General features: G+C 34.2%; 1 protein-coding gene across 1 annotated transcript; it reads left to right on the plus strand.

Moving 5' to 3' along the window:
- Window positions 1-1,714: 1,714 nt before the first annotated feature.
- On the plus strand, window positions 1,715-4,857 carry LOC131606522 (cation/H(+) antiporter 1-like). The gene is made up of 3 exons (XM_058878734.1): window positions 1,715-1,937; window positions 2,197-3,183; window positions 3,520-4,857. The coding sequence occupies exons 1-3, from the start codon at window positions 1,785-1,787 to the stop codon at window positions 4,729-4,731; spliced, it is 2,352 nt and encodes a 783-aa protein (XP_058734717.1). The 5' UTR covers window positions 1,715-1,784; the 3' UTR covers window positions 4,732-4,857.
- The last annotated feature ends 11,525 nt before the right edge of the window (window positions 4,858-16,382 follow it).

The following is a 16,382-nucleotide window of genomic DNA, read 5'->3' on the forward strand; positions in this document are numbered from 1 at the left end:
GGTTTTGCACAATATCAATCAATTCACAGTCTCAGTGTGAATCAAATCGTTTAGCCATAATGGTTGTTCCAGGTATATGATTCGTATCACATAAATAAGACTATCTGATTCACTAAGACATGAAGCACCAAATTCCTTCTTCCTTGTACCAACTTCAAACTTGTTTTAAAGCATCAACATTAAGCTAATACATATCCCGTCTATACTCATTTTAAAGTGAAGAATGACTTGAATCAAAGTTGAGAGTAAATTATTATAAACCAAACAATTCAGACTTATCAATTTTTCTAAAATTTCCCAGGCTCTAAGAAAATGCCAATAAATTCACGTAAAGATGTGAATGAATTCATACTACTTTTCTTCCATATACTCTAGATCATACCCAAACATAATTGTGATTTATTAAGATTATACATTTTATGTATTATAATTTAAAAGATGATTGTTGAGAATCAAGTGTGAGGAAGAAGTCTCACATTGGTTAAAAAAGGGAAGAATGAACATTTTATAAGCGAGAGAACTCACACATCTATCACCTTAAGATTTTAGGTGGACAAGTGGTGTGTCTCTCACAAAGTGTGTCTCAAGTGTAATATGCTCCATCATTGACTCCCCCGCGTTGCCTCCAACAATGATCATGCAACTCCACTTGTGTATTTTCTTACTTTTATTTTATTTTTTCTTCTGAGACAACATTACTTACAAAATTTCAAAAGAATAATTTATCATGTTACTCCCTCGTCCCATATTATTTGTCACAATTGACCATTTCACACAGATAAAGAAATAGAAATAAATGAAAGAAAGAGAATAATGACTTTACTAAATTATCCTTCCTTTCTATTTATGTCATAGATTTAAGATATGTTTTAAAAGGATTAGTGATATTTAATTTGATGCCAAATTGTTAATGAGATATATATATATATATATATATATATATATATATATATATATATATATATATATATATATATATATATATATATATATATATGAAAATTTAGAGAGGAAATGGAAGAAATATGAAATCTAAAATAGATAATAAGATAAAATATTTTATGCTCATAAATATAAATTCACGCCGCAAAGACTGGAATCCGCATCGCAACAGTCACAATAACTATAACCACAGTGACCGCTACTACAACCGCATCCGCAACCACAATTTAAAACCATGCTAATCTCCCTCCAAAACCTTCTATTTTCCTTCCCTCAAATAATCAGAGTCTTGAAAATAGTAACTAACATCTATAACATCGGTCATATATTATTGAAAAAGAATTAAAATATTTTTACTTCACTATTATCTTTTTATAATGCCAAATCACTAATCCTAGTTTCAAAAGTAGATGCATCTTAAAATCACAATGTTAGTTGATATATAAATATTCATTTTATTTATATATAATAACCCTCTAAATCTTATGTGTAAATAAACATTTTCACATGTTATTATACTCATTTTGTCTTCGAGGATCAAACTCAAGTTAGAAGATTTTTATTTTATTTGGGTGCATGGCTTGGATGCTTCAATTACTTCTATCCAAAGACAACAATTAGTTGCAAGCTTAAGCTAAAGTAAAGGAGCAAATAGTATAAAGGGTATGTATATGTTTTCTTGAGAGTCTTCCACCAAAAATATAGGATCACAAACATGAACCAGAAGACCCTTGATAGCAATTTTTTTTTGTTAGAACAGAAACATTGATCTTTATCATCGATCTTCACATATCAATAACTTTTCAAATTTATTGATTTTTGATAAACACAAGAAACACAACATGGATGCCACTCACACCATGTTTTGTAACAATGATCTTGTTAACCCTCTTAGCTCAATGGGCATGCAAGTTTCATGCATTCTTGTTGTATCACATTTCTTCAATGTCCTCCTTAGAAGTTTGGGTCAACCTGGTCCTATTGCACAGATTCTGGTAATCATAATATCAACAATCTTTTATTTCATATGCATAGAAACCATATTATCACAATGTCACATACAACAGAAACACTAGACACAACACCGACACTAATAGCATTTTAAAAAAGTGAATAAAAAAGTGATTGTCGGTGTCGGTGTTGTGTCTGATACAGACATGTGTACACGGACATAGACACATAGACATCTTTTTTCAAAGGTATATGTGTTACAAAATTTTTAACTAATTGATTGTGCATTCCATTGTGCAACAGGCTGGGTTGATATTAGGACCAATGTCACATATACCATATATAAGAAAAACGTTCTTCCCACCAAGTTCAATAAACTACTACGAAATTGTGGGCTTCTTCTGTCGCATACATTTCATGTTCTTATTTGGTTTAGAGACAAACCTTCAATACATGTTGCGCAATCTACGTTTGGTTACATTGGTAGCATGTGGTGGTTCCCTACTTGGTGCAATTTTTGGTCTATCAGTCTCATTTTATTTGTATCAAAATCTAAATTTGAATCTCAACATTTATTATTTCTGCATGGTCATCATGTTAATGGTATCATACACAAGCTCCCCGATGGTGATCCGTTTATCGACCGAGTTACGTTTTGCAGCGTCTAATATCGGGCGAATCGTAGTGTCCTCAGCGTTGATAATCGAAATTGCCTGCTTGGTGTTCTTTGATGTGGTGATTTGTTGGCAAAAAAGAAACCACATTTCCAATGGTTTTCTGTGTACTATCACTATATCTTTTGTGATTCTGACTAACAAATACTTAGCCGTATGGCTAAACTCGAGAAACCGATACCAAAAATACCTAAAAGCTCCTGAGTTATTACTCATACTTTTTCTTCTTCTAACAAGCTCAATGCTTATAGAAATTTTGGGTTACAATAGTATTATTAGTTGTTTTATAATTGGATTGGTGTTTCCTAAAGAAGGAAAAACAGCTAGGACATTGATATATAAACTTGGTTATTCAATTTACAATTTTGTTCTTCCTATATATTTTGGGTATATGGGTTTACAATGTGACCTCATACAAGTGTTCCGAAGCCTGAATAAAACAACAGATACAGCAATATTGATTTTGTTGTGCATTGGTAGCAAACTTGGTGGCACACTTTTGGTTTGTCGATACCTTAATATTCCTACAAGTGACGGGATTTTCATTGGCTTCATATTGAATACCAGAGGTTATGCTGATTTGTTGTTCATTGCTGCTATAGCAAAACATGCAGTTGTGAGTATATTTCTTGCCTTCTTTTAATGTACTAACTCATTGCTACAATTCACAGACACATACACCACATACAAACACCAGACATAGACATCACACACAAACACATTTTTTATTTAATTTAATGCTCATTGCTATAAAGCACATATACAAATACGGACATTGACACAAGCATATCTTTTTTCATAGGTTGTGCTGATGCTACAAAGACTCATTGTCTAATTTAATGCTCATTGCAATGAAACACGAAGAACAAACACTAGACACGAACACACATTTTTTTAGTGTTGATGCTTCATAAACTTGTTGTCTAATTTCATGTTTATTTTACATCTACAGGATCTTGACTTAGATGCTTACAATATGTTGATAGTATCGATAGTATTGAACACGGTCATATCAGGATTAGTTGTGGCTTTTCTAGCAAAAGGGGAAGCGAAAATGTTTTCGAACAACCATACTACAATTGAGCCTCAACAAATGGAAGACGAGCTTCGAATTTTGGCTTGTGTATATGATCCTCGACAGGTATCTGCCGTACTCGCCACAATACTAGCAATCCATGGCTCAAGAGCATCACCTTCCACGACTTATTTAATGCATTTGATAGAGCTTGTGAAGAAAATCAAGTCCAATTTGTTATACCATGAAAAAGAAAACGGAAGCCTCAGCGATGACGAAGAAGCCTACGGTGGAAATGATGTGGTGGACATTAATAATGCCTTAGATGCATTCACTTTAGATACAAAGATTTTGATTCACCAAAAAAAGACTGTATCTTCTTTCCCAAGTATGTATGAAGATGTTTGCAATGAAGCGGAAGATCTTAAAGTGACAATAATTCTTATCCCTTTTCACAAACACGAGCGCATTGATGGAAAACTTGAAAGCGGTAAAGAAAGTATAGTAGTTACTAATCAGAAGATTCTCAGGCACGCGCCTTGTTCCGTCGGTGTGATCATTGAAAGAGGACTTACAAAGACATTTGGTTTCTCTGAGCTAATTGAATCCGAAGCCACGCAAAATGTTGCAACACTTTTCTTTGGAGGTCCAGATGACCGCGAGGCGATTGCTTGGAGCCTAAGAATCTCCAAATGCCCTCATATCAACTTGACTATTATTAGATTTTTGCCGGCTTCATCACAAAATGAAAAAATTAAAGAAAACGGAGTACAGTACGACGGAAAGGAAATTCTAATGTCCTTGTCGGGGGAAGAGAGTGAGAACGACGAGATTGACAATACGTTTATGGTCGATTTCTATAACCGACATGTGACCTTAGGACAAATTGGATATGTGGAGAATTTTGTGAAGGATGGAAAGCAAACATTGGAATGTTTGAAGGAGGTTGGAGACATGTACTCTTTGTTTGTGGTTGGAAAAGGTGGTAGAAGAAATAATTCATTGACAATAGGTATGAGTGATTGGGAGGAATGTCCTGAACTTGGAACAGTTGGTGATGTGTTGGCTTCTTCAGATTTTGATATTCATGGATCTGTTTTGGTCATTCAACAACATAGAGATGCTAAGAAAGGTTTAATACATTATTAGCTATGTATTCAAGTATACAATAACATTAGATTTCTTCATGTACTTAAATTTATTAACATAGGGTGCACATATGATTTTGATTTGGTGATGGTAAATTGATGAACTCCTAGGAATGGCTATTTTTTGGTACATGTGTTAATTGATAATGTTTGAGAAAATAATGTGACTAAATAATTCCATATAAAAAAGAGTGCTATGAATTGGTCTTAGTAGAATTGTCAGATATAAAATATATAAGGGTTAAATATATGTTACCCCTTAAAATATAGGCGAGTTTTGATTTATCCTCCTTAAAAAACATTTTTGTTAGATTACTCCTGTAATTTTAGGGTACCCCCTAAGCGTGTAAAAATCAGGGGAGTAAGTCAAAAAAAATTTTACAAGGGTAACTTTTGCCCTTAAAGGAATAAAAGACATAATTTTCACATTTCAAGATAGAATACATTTTTTTTATAAAGCGTAAATCGAATATCGCCTATATTAGATATAGTAACGTATATTTAACCCAAGATATAAAAGTTGATGTTCTATCATGCTTTAGATGACCATAATTTGTCTAAATTTTAACGTTCTCACCTGCACCAATCACCATCAAATTTAGTTTTCTTTTATGAGCATTGTATTTAAATTTGCTAAATGGTGAAGGGAAAAACATAATTGTGATCTTAAATTATTTTGTTTGGGTTTTATAAAAGGGTACCAACTACAGAGTTACTAAATACGATATTTTGTGAATTTCAAAATATAGGCCTTATGGTGCGAATTTTCTTGTGATTTTTAAAATACATTAGTGCTATGTAATTTGTAAACATTACCATTTTTAAAATGTTGCTGACATATCAAAAGATGATGCAGTTCATTTTTTACTTTTTGAAACAATGTGAAATGTATTGAATTTTCTTAATTTATAACTGAATGCTAGTAATAACAATTACATAATATACACGTGAATTTTCTTAATTTGTAACTGAATGTTTACTTGTAATAACAATTACATAATATATAATATATGTTACAACATACAAAATCAATTAAAATGGATCACTGGAGAATTAGGTTCAATTGGAGAAGATGAAGTTTTTGAGAGTTGAGAGAAAAAAAGAAGAGAGAGAAAGAGAGAGTAATTGAGGGTGAGTACAGAAATTGGCATTAACCACAATAGGATGTAGTGAGTCTCTTATATATAACAGAGTTATAAATGACTGGAATCACCAAAAGCAATTAAAACAGAAAAATAAAACATGTCTGCTTCAATGTAACCGGTTACGGAAAATAGCGTAACCGATTACGCCACAAACACCATACTTCTGTTTCAGCTTCACGGGCTCGTAACCGGTTACCATAACCGGTTACACTAACTAAAGTGTATGAAAACAACTTTTTCAATAATATACACATGAATTTTCTTAATTTATAACTGAATGCTTACTTGTAATAACAATTACATAATATACACATAAGATACGAAATAAAAGTACACCATATCAATCACACATATTAGGGAGTCCGAGAGGGTCGGAACACAAATAGAACCAATACTCTAGGACCACAAGAGAGGGAGACGTCAAATCTCAACCCAAAACCTTAAGGTGTTAGGTAAATGAGTCATCTCTCTTATAAATTTAACATTCCCCCAATTCATAGGCAATTTGAGACTTTAACCACTCACACTTGCACCCAACATTCCCCCAACAAGTGTGAGCCACCCACATCCTATAATAGGATCCAACACCGGATTCATCTCTCGCTCCTCCACCAAAGCAAACCACAGCTCTAATACCATTATTGGAGAGTCCCGATGAGTCGGGATCACCAATGAGACCAAGCATTTGACAAAGTAATGCCAAAGTCACCCCATTGTTCTTTAGGAACACCTAAAGCTTCCCACAAAACCTTGAGTTAGCTGAGAATTTTGACATTTAAAGTAGGGTATGAATTTGAAGATCACTTTATAAAGAGCTTAATATGGTAGTCAACCATGGCCAGTTGAAGTCGGCCTAAGGTCTTGTCTCGCTCTTAAGGACTTAGTGTATTTTTGGTGATTTTCAAGCAACAACTATGATTTCGACTATGAGTGTCTACTTCACTTATAAAAGGATAAGATCAAATGTCGGCGATGCACATGAGTTTGAATGTCGAAAACAGGTGGAAGCGAGCCACCAGTATCGAAGCCACGTAACAAGGATATGTGTCGATCATTACACATAACAATCATAGAAGACAGTTACAAATCTAGTAGTATATATAGGTAATCATGGTGTCGGAATTAGGGGTCAAAAATTCACATACAACACTCTAAAAACTTAAAGTATCCGCATTATAGAGAGAAACAAGTATGTGAGAGCATGTATGATATTGTGTACCATCTTTTTTATTTATTACGCATTTTATTGAAGCAATTTCCTTTATTTAACTTATCTCCTCAATTTTTTTCCTTTGCTTTTACTTTACTTTACATCCAATCAGACTCAGTCGATAATTTCCTTTTGACTTCTTTTTAATCTACAATTGAACTAATGGATACTCTGAACATATCTAAGAATTCTTGCACAAATATGTCCTTAGATTTACTAGTAGATCTTGCAAGTAACCGTCTTTGTAGACTAGCACTTGGTTTCCAAAAATATCGATAAACAAATTGGCACACTCGATGGGACATTTATGCAATTTCTTTTCTTTCGTTAAAAAAGTAGTGTATTGTTCTTGTTATGTTAAATTTTTTTCCGTTGTCTGGACTTTCATGCGTTTGAGGGGTGGTAGAACTTTAGACGAAATGGTTCGTCCTAAGAACACTCCATTTCCCTAAAATGACATTCCCAACACTGAATAATCTATTGGGACCACCGTCACGACGACAGGGACTTCAAATCCCCCTGGAACCAATGGACCTATCCTTACCCTACTATCGAACACAACCTCATTACCAAGAGTGATGGTTTTATTGCTTGTTGCAACAAGCATCCCAACCACTCCCAGGGCCACGCAGGCGATTATAGGAAACCTTAGACCCCCATGGATACCTGTTGAAAGTATTTTGGGTAAATATTTTCTAATATGTCGTATCCACAGAGACTGAGTTAATATTGCTGCCGTTCTATAGTCGAATTATAATGAGTTAGTGAAAAGTATTGGTTTTGATTGTTTAATCTCAAATTGCAAATAACAGAATAATAATTGAATGATAAAAAGCTTAAAGACGAATAACAATGGTGAATGAATATGTTGAGTTATAGGGTTCATCAACCTATTCATATGCAATAATCAATTAATCCACAAGTGAACATTATCTAAGTTATTATCTTCATTCATCCTCAAAACTGATATTATGTCTAATGATCAATCTAGAACCACCTCTACCGGTATGATATTCGATCTCTCAGAATAACTATAAAGATAAAGGGAATTAACCGCGATGATTTATGAAAACTTCTTCAAAATCTCATCTCTGAGTATTACTCAACAAGTCAATGTAAAAACCTAGGGCAAAAGTATAAACCCTATCTCTCGATTGATAGTTCAACAATGATATAAAATAAAAGCAAGGTTTTTCATTGATAATAAAGCTTAAACAATTGTTCATAGGAATTAATCAAAGTAATTGCATCTTCATAGGTTAACTACTACCTTAAACTCAACACAATGAGGTTTAGCTCTCCATATCCATGAAGAACACACAAAGTTTCATAGAGGGATTCATCTTCACCAAGGGAATGTCTTCAATTGATGTTGTAACGCAGCCACCGCGCCTCGGCACGTATTGGCGCGGCGCGAACCCAAGTCAGAGGGTATGGCGCGTCTCGCCCCTTAAGGTCGCGGCTCGGCCTTTGCTTCATCCCACTTCTTTGTGATTTCTCTTCTCCAGAGTCTCTACGCCTGCGTGTTTCTTCGTCTTTACTTCTCAACTTTAATATCTGCACAAATAACACCCAAAGTGACGCAAGTTGTTCTACAATTAGTATTGAACCTCTGAAGTTCAATTCTAACCATAAAATCCTCAAAACTCATAAGATCTACTCAACTTTAGCTCAAAAGGTAGTTAATTTGACTCATGAAAACACTACTAATTCACTCCTAACAATGCCTAGTTTGACATTACCATAAGGTTCAAGATATTTCCCCTATGGGATGCTAACAACAATGATGGCAAGATTATAGAGTCATGCGTCTACGTACACAGATGATAATGCAACGACATTGTCTCCTTTGAACCCATATGCAGCCTCAAGGTCTGCTATCAGCAACCCAAGTCGAATAACACATCAAGGAGGGACCGAGTTTTCCCCTCCAAATATGCCTGCTTTAACTACAAATTCCATGATGGTCATAAGGAAACAAATGGATGACAATAAACAAGAGATGGTTAATATGCTTACCCAATAAATTAGCACAGTGTTCAACCCTCTGGTACATAACACAAACCAAAGTTACCAACTATTGACTACCCAAGTGGGTCAAATATCTGATTTTTTCAGTACTCCTCAGACCTGGGCAGGCAATTCCCCAAATTGTGCAAGCCAGACAAATATAAGAGCCTGTCGATAGATACTCCCCTATTAATCAAGGGAAACAACAACAGATAGGTGTACGACCCGTCGAACCTCTTGCACAAAGGGGAGAAGAAGAAAAAATAGGTTAGGATAACCCAAGAGTGGTTTTGGTACATAAAGACTAAGATGCTGGGGAATTAGTCAGGAATGTTTGACAAGATAACCTAAGGGGGAAGCATAATTTAACCCTAGTGATCAAAAACATTCTAGCCCAAAATGGCCAAATTTTGTATCTCCTTTGTCCTAATACATGTTGTTACAAGCTGAACTCCCCAGGGGCTAGAAAGTCCCTAAATTCACTAATTTTGTACTCCCTAGCCCAGGGGCTAGAAAGTCCCTAAGTTCACTAAGTTTGTAGGGGACACAAGTGAGTCGACTGTCGAACATATCGCTTGATACCAAACTGAGGCAGGCGATATAGCAAATAATAAAATTTGAAAATGAGATATTTCCCAAACTCTTTAATAAAAAATTCCTTCACATGGTTTAACACATTCCCCCCTCACTCTATACATAATTGGAATCAATTGGAGAGGTTGTTATATAAACAATTCTATGTAGGGAAGTCGAATATTAGTCTCAAATAAATGGCTAGCGTTAGGCGCAAAATGCTTGAGTCGATATGTGATTATCTAAATAGGTTCAGATTGTTGAAAGCAAGGTGCTTTACCCAAGTGCCTGAGCACAAACTGGTCAAAATTTCCATAGGAGGTTTAAGTTATTCTATTTGAAAGAAACTAGATACCCAATATCTGAGAGATATGGCTCAGGTTGTAGATAGGGTGCGATAGGTTGAATTCCTAAAGGCAGAAAAGGCCAGGTCAAACAAGTTTCATAAAAAATAAATTTTTTCTTATATAGAGGCAGATGAGAGAGACTAAGAGTATGACATAGGATAAGAGGAGATCAAAGAGAACGATGTAAATATGGCAGCGCTTAAGCCAAGATCACCCTACGTCTGTAAATTGTTGAGACCATCTGACATGAAAAAACCAGTCGAACCAAAGAATGACAATCTCTTCGCTGAAACATATACTTTCAAAATAACAAAGTGTGATAAAATTTTCGACCTCTTAGTTGCTAATGGCCAAATCATAGTCCCTAAGAGATTTAAAACGCCACCTCTAGAGCCACGAAAGAAAATAGGATTCTTCAAGTTTCATAATTATGTTGGTCATAAGACTTCCCATTGTGTCATTTTCAAGGATTTGGTGCAAGGTGCGCTAAATGAAGGAAAGCTGAAGTTTGCTGACAAGGGTAAAGCTCCAATGCATGAGGACTCTGACCCCCTACATATCAAATAAGCAAACTACGTTGAGCCTCTCGAATGTTTAATGGCCGAGACTATTAAACAACATAAAGAGGCTAAGAAAGGTTAAGTACAATGATATTAGATTTCTTCATGTTCTTAGATTTATCAACATAGGGTGCACATATGATTTTGATTTGGTGATGGTAAATTAATGAACTCTTAAGAATGGCTATTTTTAGGTACATGTGTTAATTGATAATGTTTTGAAACACTACCATTCGCCACCCCATTGTTCTTTAGGCAGACCTGAAGCTTCCCACACAGTCTTGGAAGCTAGGGATAGTAATTTTTATTTTAGAAATCGGGTAACCTCTGCGCATAATTGTAGAGACTAATCTCTCGAACTGGGTAAAACCGCAATAGGTGGCAAAGCTATTTCTCAAGAGAATATAACACTACGGCGTGGTCAGGGTTGAGTTCAAATTCATAACCTCTAATTAAGAAGGAACAAATCTTTTACCATCTCATTTGCTCTAGAGTTACAATAAGTATTATTTTGATGAAAGATATTTATTTTTTTCTACTATTAATTTATCATATCTCAAAATATATTTAATAAAGAATTAAAAAAATCATGACATCCCACTAAAGCATAATTTTTTTCTTGTTGAGTAATTGAGCTCAAATGGTTCAATAAGTTGTCGTAAAATAAAAATCGTTACATAGAGAAGTTGTGAAATTGTACATTCAAGGATTTAGTATGAATAATGAGATGACAGCAGGACTTAGAATATATGAAATTTAAAATTTGAAAATGGTTTTAGGTGTAAAAAGTGTGTTTTGGGAGAAGGGAGAAAAAGTGAGATATGTATTATATGCATAAAAGTCTTGCAATTATAAAGGATGTATTGGGAGATGAAGAATAAATTAAATTTTAATGTTATAGATGAAAAGTTCAAAGCTGTTTAAAGCTAAAAAAAAATGTTGAACTCTTTGCTAGGAGGAAGACAAAATTTAGGGTTCAGATCTGCTCTAGTTCTAAGTTGCTATGTAGGAAAAAAAGCAATTGTTCAAATTTTAAAAAATATCAAATTAAAAATCCAACTTTTCTTTCCTCTTCTCATCCTCTCACGATCTTATATTTGTCTCTTTCATTTTTTGAGTTTTCCTCACTTGCCTTTGTAACAGCTCGAGCCCGTACAACTCAATTGGTACCTTCGCAAGGCAATCCCGACACAGCAACCTTACGATCTTATTTACCTCTCCTCTCTAGTAAAGTTTTTGCCTTTCATGAGAATCAAACCCTGTAACCTGGAGTTTAAAGAAGATCGTGTGGTGGCAATTCCGGGATTGCTTTGTGAGGGCTCGGGCTGTTACAACCTTCATCACCCAATGTCTTCCTCTTCATCATTATTGGAATCTCCTTACTGCCTTATCACCGCCAGTGGTTTGTCCTCCACCCACCGTCAACATTCTCCGCCACAATCGGGTATCTCTTTGTGAATTAATTTTACTCCTTTTTCAATTTAAAGTTAGAATTTGAAAATTATTATTGAAGATTATTTGATTTGAAGATTTTTATTGAATACTAAAATAGTTTGATTGTGATTAATTTTGGGCGGTAACTTTAAGATTCAATTTTAGGGATGAGAAATTTTTTAATTTTAAATTATAGTTTTAGGATTGTTGGATTTCAATTTTAAGATTTCAATTAATTTTTAAAATTTTAAGCTTTTTGAATTTGAAGATTGTTAGATTATAATCGATAATAGAATAATGCAAAATACAAATTTGTTCTTTATGTGCATTGAGTTATATAACTCTTGTATCACATAACTGTTTTGACAATTATGGTAGTTGTTAGTTATGGTAGTTAATTTGTTATTATTTTGTTGGATACTTGCACTACAAGCTACATCTTGTATATAAACATGACAAGCTCAATTATATTCATTTCACAACATCTCACAACTCTTATTATGGTATCAGTAATGTGAGTAATTTGAAAATTCATTTTCTTCTTCTTCTTCTTCCATTCACTGTTTCTCATACATTTTATCTTGAGTTTCATTCATATCTTTTCTTATGGATGCTCATGATCGTGAGGATTCATCCACAACCACCAACAACAATCACAAAACATAACAAAATAACAATCAAACAACCAAGAACCAGACCCTTGATCAATTTAGTCCCTATTATCTTCCGCTGAAAATCTTGGTGTAGTTCTTGTTTCTCCTCCATTATTAGAAAACAACTATGAATCTTGGAATTGATTAATGAAACGGGCACTCTTGAGAAAAAACAAGATTAAATTCATCAATGGAAAACTCACAGCTCCACCAGAAGATCATGTTGTCTACGATACTTAGGAAATATGCAACAATATCATTCTTGCATGGATTTCAACATCATTATCTCTTGATATCGCTCAAAGCACCATTTATGTTGATAATGCTGCTCAACTCTGGACAAATCCTCACAATCATTTTTTAAAGAGCAATTATTTTCGGTTATCTAATTTTCTTTAGCAAACTCATTCTATGAGGCAAGGTGGGAAATATGTGACTGCATACTTCAACGAATTAAAAACTCTTTGGGAAGATCTAGAAGCTCTCAAAATTCTTCCTAACTGCACTTTTGGTGCACGCATTAAAATCAAAAAGCAATGTGACATGGAATATGTCATTTGTTTCCTGAAAAGATTGAATGAAAATTTCAATAATGTTAAATCTTAAATCCTCATGGTGGAGCCTGTCTCTGATGTTATCAAGGCTCTCTCCTCAATCTTGAAGTAATAACAACAATTAACATCCCCTTCTTATTCTTATGAAAACTCCAAGATTTTCTTGGGTCAGACATATAATTCTTCACCTAATGCAAAATTTTAACCTATACAAGGCAAAGGTAGTGGTAAACCAAACTTCCAAGGTAGATGGTCAACTAATTCAAAAGTCTGTTCATTTTATCGTAAGACTGGGTACATTCTTCATACCTACTATTTCAAACATGTTTTCCAATAGGTTTAGATTCAAAGACAAGGTAGGTTTTTCCAACCATGTTGATTACCAAGATAACAAACTTGAAATCAACCTTGGTATGTATAACAAACTGGTAGCATTGCTCAGCAAAATTGAGGAGTCAAATACTTTTGATTCTCATATCATTCATGCCTCATCACCAGGTTTGCATCCCTCTTTCATTCACACTAATGTAAGTTCATTAAACAACATTTGGATCATTGACAAAGGTGCAACATGTCACATGTACTCTTCCCTCAATCTCTTTCATTCATACCACTATATTAGTCCCATTGCGTACAATCAAATTACCTAATGTCTCTCACATCTTACCTAAAATATTTGTCACTATTATATTGAATCAAAACGTAAATCTCTACAATGTTTTATTTGATCCCGAATTTTCCTGCTATTTGATTTATACTTCTCAATTATCATATTATAATAGATGTAATCTTATATTTGATCATTGTTCTTGTTCCATTCAGGAACAACCTTCATTGAGGATGATTGGGCTTGCTAAAGTTCATAATCACTTGTGTATTCTTAATCAAGATTCTTGCATTCCCTTTTCATATCACACTGATGTATCTTTTACAAGTTGTGATCACAATGTTTCTATTAAATATAGTCTTTGGCATTATAGGCTTGGCCACCCTTCACACAATGTAATAGAAACAATTTAATAAATTTTTCCTTATATTCATGCTCATTGTAATTACATGTGTGATTGTTGTCATTATGCTAAACAAACCAAGTTGTCTTTTCCTTTAAGCACAATCAAATCCACCTCAGCCTTTGAACTAATTCACACGAATATACATGGGCCATTCACACTCTCATCTATTCAGGGCCAATCTTATTTCTTAACTATTATATATGATTTCACAAGACACATTTGGGTCTTTCTAATGAAATAAAAATGTGAGTCTAGGCCTTTGATTGCGAAATTCATTACTTTGGCTCATACTCAATTTGGCAAGACTGTTAAACAAGTCTTATAAGACAATGGCAAAGAGTTTGATGAATGACAGGTTCAACCATAAAGGCATCATATATCAAAAAACTTGCATAGAGACACCTCAAAAAAATGTTGTAGCAAAAAGGAAGCATAGACATATCCTGGATGTTGCTTGAGCAATCATGTTTTAGTCCAATCTATGAATGCCATTTTGGAATTTTGCAATCAGTCATGAAGTGTATCTCATCAATAGGTTTCCTTCTCCTATCATCAGTTCCAAATCTCTTTATGAGCTTCTTCATGGTACTCTTTTTGGTATAACAATCTCAAGGTCTTCAAATTCCTTGTGTTTTATTCAACCATAATCCAAAGGCATAAAAAACTTGATCCTCGTGCTTCTAAGTCCATTTTTCTTGGTTACAAATAAGGGATAAAGGGTTACACTATGATGAATTTATCTACCATAGAAATCTCCATATCCAGAAATGTCTCATTTTATGAATATTATTGGTTCTATGTTGGCAGTATTTTTGGTAAAACATTATGTTAACATGTTCTGTGTAGATGTCAAAGCAACTGTCTTGATATTACGGGTTTCTGAAAACCGGTTTCTATTTTTAGGGTTTGGTTTGTCAGTTGCTTAAACTGACTGTGCGTTTTAGCTGCGCTATTTTCTATAGCTCTTTTTGGGTGTTCAGAACCCTATTTATTAATTGACCCAAGCCCATGAACAAGATTACTAGCATTTTCCGATCTATAAAGGTTTAGCTAATCCTTATTTTTGCGTGTGGATTTTTAGTTCAAGTAATTATGTTTTGAGAGTTCCTTATGTGTACATTCACAAACCTCTGGGTGGTGAATGTTGTTTGATCTCCGAAGCTTTTAAGCAAGGAGAGTATTTCATCCTCGTAAGCTTTTAAGCATCGAGGAGTGGCTGTCTTGGAAGAGTGTCTTCTGGTTTTCTTTGTTCTTTTATTTTGTCACAGGGGATTGTTAATGAGGGGATTTGAGGAGGGCCTCATACCTAGGTGAGTCTTAAGTATAAGTCATAGGAAGGGTAGTGATTAAGTGAGAAGGGTAAACTGGGACTATTTAACTTTGAATTGATACTATCGAATATTGATTTCATCCCTGGCTTGGTAGCCCCCAGAGTAGGAAGGATTATTCCGAACTGGGTAAATATATCGTTGTGTTCTTTACTTTCTGCATTATTATTATTGCTACTATCAAACTTGTTCATAACTATTAGTGCTCAGATATTATGTCGTGACATTTCATTCGACATCACATACCTGATACCAGAATTTCAAATATTTTTCCATTCAATCTACCTTCCACCAATGACTCATCCAGCACTTCAAAAATCTTAGACTATGACTTACCCTTCTTAGACACACTTGCAAATCATATGACTTCTTATACACCTAACCCTCAAGATCATCCTCCATAAATATCTCAACTTTCCAACACACCAATGCAATATACCACCCCACCTTCACCTACTCAGCCCATTGACCAAGACATACCTACCAACATTCCATCAACTAACATCCAACCTTCACCTCATGTTCCCAAACCACCAATCATTTCAAAATTCTCCGAACGAGAGTGTCATACCCTAAAATTTTCCCACACTTATCAAAAATTTCGAAACTATTTCAAGAAAGTTGGATTTTATAAAATCTCGGGTTCAATTACATGGACATCCTGAATTTTATAAATATTTGATTTAAAGTCTATTTTAAAATATAGTAGTTTACTTTTAAATTTCTTATATTTTAATAAATAGAAAATACTGACCGATGCTTCATACACTTTCAATTGGCTTTTTTTTGAAATAAATAACATAGCATAATTGGTAAGAATGAAAG

The sequence above is a fragment of the Vicia villosa genome, linkage group LG5 (assembly GCF_029867415.1).
Source record: "Vicia villosa cultivar HV-30 ecotype Madison, WI linkage group LG5, Vvil1.0, whole genome shotgun sequence".
Taxonomy (NCBI): Eukaryota; Viridiplantae; Streptophyta; class Magnoliopsida; order Fabales; family Fabaceae; genus Vicia; species Vicia villosa.

Bases quoted from the DNA above. Each gene is read 5' to 3' on its own strand.
- LOC131606522 (XM_058878734.1), top strand. From the start codon at position 1,785: ATGGATGCCACTCACACCATGTTTTGTAACAATGATCTTGTTAACCCT. The intron at 1,938-2,196 runs GTAATCATAATA...ATTGTGCAACAG, and splicing joins GTCCTATTGCACAGATTCTG to GCTGGGTTGATATTAGGACC. The intron at 3,184-3,519 runs GTGAGTATATTT...TTACATCTACAG, and splicing joins CTATAGCAAAACATGCAGTT to GATCTTGACTTAGATGCTTA.